The sequence below is a fragment of the Limulus polyphemus genome, unplaced genomic scaffold (assembly GCF_000517525.1).
Source record: "Limulus polyphemus unplaced genomic scaffold, Limulus_polyphemus-2.1.2 Scaffold3360, whole genome shotgun sequence".
Classification (NCBI taxonomy): domain Eukaryota; kingdom Metazoa; phylum Arthropoda; class Merostomata; order Xiphosura; family Limulidae; genus Limulus; species Limulus polyphemus.
The window spans coordinates 78,964-81,807 of record NW_013668970.1 but is presented as its reverse complement, the minus strand read 5'-3'; the positions used below and the strand labels follow the sequence as shown (position 1 = coordinate 81,807).

The following is a 2,844-nucleotide window of genomic DNA, read 5'->3' as shown; positions in this document are numbered from 1 at the left end:
ATAATTTACAATATTGTAACCAGTACATGGTTACAAACAGCACTATAATTTACAATATTGTAACCAGTACATGGTTACAAACAGCACTATAATTTACAATATTGTAACTAGTACATGGTCAAACAGCACTATAATTTACAATATTGTAACCAGTACATGGTTACAAACAGCACTATAATTTACAATATTGTAACCAGTACATGGTTACAAACAGCACTATAATTTACAACATTTTAACCAGTACATGGTTACAAACAGCACTATGATTTACAATATTATAACCAGTACATGGTTACAAACAGCACTATAATTTACAATATTGTAACCAGTACACGGTCACAACAGCACTATAATTTACAATATTGTAACCAGTACACGGTTACAAACAGCACTATAATTTACAATATTGTAACCAGTACATGGTTACAAACAGCACTATAATTTACAATATTGTAACCAGTACATGGTCACAACCACCATTCTAAAATCAATTACATTACTCAGTACGAGATCACAACAAGACTTTTTAAAAATCAACGATATTACCTAGATGTTCAGTGCAAAGTTACGTAAGGCACTTAATGAAACGGTAACACGCTTAGAGAAACGGGAATGTAGCCTAAACCCGATGTGTCCAACAACGTTACGTTATCTAGAAATTTATTTATTTTGAAGTGAAGCACAATGGGCTATCTGTGCTCTGCCCACCATAGGTATCGAAACCCGGTTTGTAGCGTTGTAAATCCGTTTATCTGTAAGTCTTGATGTTCCGTTCAAGGTTACGTAAGAAGTTCCTAGCGAAACGGTAACATACGTAAAACAACGGGAATAAAGTCGGTAACATGAATTCAACGTCATAAGCTAACCCTAATGATTTCCCCAGAACACTGCTTTAATCAATGGAAATGCGAGAATGTTATCAACATATTACTTTATAAGTTGGAACTAGAACAGTCATGACAGTAAATTCCGCCAGGGGGTGAAGCGATAATATGAAGTTAATGAAATTTGTATTCTTTTTATAATAAATTAAACTCTGTTTTCAATTGATGTGTAAAAACGTGAAAGTACGTGTTGAAAACAATCAAATTATTTATATAAATAAGATTGTTATTTTGTTCGAGAAAAGGTACAGAGGGCTATCCGTCCCTAATTCTGAACTGATGGACTAGAGATGGTCAACAACGCTCACCGCCAACACTTCTGTTACTATTGACCAACAGAAATGTAGGGATTTGACCAACTTTTACACTGCATTCACAGTCCAAATGCGCAGAGCGCATTTTTTCAGCAAGGAGTCACAAACCATCAGATTCACAATACGGGCACGAGACTACGTCCAGCACTAGACGAATACAAATACGGACCGGACACGCTAGTACCAGTTTAACTTTATCTTCAAGGTTAAGATGTGAAATGTTTCTTGGTTATTTTAGTTATCAAAAGTGTGGTAATTCCTAGCACAATACCAAGAAAATGGCGTCTTAATTTTGTTTAGAAACACTTAATATGAAGATTCAACTTCTTATCTTTTGACGGAAAAAAAGATACCGTTTCGGCTTGCTTCATGTTTATTTTCCCATCGTTTATCATTTTACAGACAGAAATGAAGAGACAACGAAACGTTACCAAGTTCTCAAACTCTGTCCAGGTTGTATCATGAGGCTTAATGTGGACGATCATTAACCAGTCAATAATTCCCAATGTTATACGAAATGTACAAACTGAAGAATCGAGAAAAAATATTACCTCGCACACACCGTTCACACAAACATCAAACGACTCCTCCCAACAAGGGATCCCGTCTGTGACTCGGTCTTTCAGGAGGAAGTGAGCAGATGTTTCATGATCTTGACAATAAAGCTTGCAGGCCTCAGTACGATCTGAAACAAAAATTAACGTTTTAAACAGCAATACACGTGGTTTCGATATGAGAATGATTCAAGTTTACGTTGTTTTTTGTTGTTATTTTTTCAACACTAGAATCTCTCACAATCTTAACATTTTTAAAATCTACTGTTTTTAAACAAAGCTAAAAGTTTGTTAAAGATTACAATTGCCTGGGGAACAGTACTATTATAAAACAGTGTCATTCTAACACACCAATATTGTTTCTAAATGTGAAACAATGATATTATAAATATAAAGACTATTCGAATTTAAAAGTGTAAAAACAACAATAATCTAAAATGTTCAAAATTCTAAGTGTGAAAAACAACATCCTAAATCATGTTCCAAATTCTAAGTGTTCTATGTGTTCTATGTTCTTAATTGTCTAGACATTTACTTTAAAGTGATATTCTTAGTCCAACAGTTGAAACTATTGCCATGATCGACATTTCCGCTGAGAACTCTTGTTATTTGAAAAAGAGAAAACATCCTGGTGCGAGAGCAAGAAACAAGACAATCACACTTATTAGATGTTATCTATTACAAAACAAAATAACATATTGCACCATTAATTACCTTCTGAATAATATGGAAGCCATTTGACGTTAGAGGGCAGCCCGGGAAAGTTCATTGTCATTCCATTAAATAAGGAACACTCTTCAGCTCGAGGATCTGTCGTTCCGAAGGGACATGGCTGGAGAAAAATAAAAGAAACGAAGTCTATAACAAAAAAACATGTATTACGATAATCTATAAAAAATCATCACTCTATGAGGCATACAGTGGAGTAGCAGGGGGGGAGCAGTCGCCCCCGCGCGCAGGTGTGAAGGGGCGCAAAATTTCCTCTGGCCCATAATGCCTATTAATTAATAATTATGCACTCCCCAAAGATATAGCGCAATTGCCCTACGTTAAGTAAATACGACACAGTGTTACGTTATTTGTGTGTATTAG

The 2,844-nt window shown here is 35.2% G+C and overlaps 1 protein-coding gene across 1 annotated transcript in view; it reads right to left on the bottom strand.

Moving 5' to 3' along the window:
• The window catches only part of LOC106469216 (A disintegrin and metalloproteinase with thrombospondin motifs 20-like), a 113,302-nt gene that overhangs the window by 49,712 nt on the left and 60,746 nt on the right, over positions 1–2,844 (bottom strand). The window contains exons 13-14 of the mRNA XM_022397666.1: positions 2,467–2,584; positions 1,750–1,883 (exon numbers count right to left, since the gene is read on the bottom strand). Coding sequence (XP_022253374.1) covers positions 1,750–1,883; positions 2,467–2,584 — 252 coding nt within the window. The remainder of the gene's footprint in view (positions 1–1,749; positions 1,884–2,466; positions 2,585–2,844) is intronic.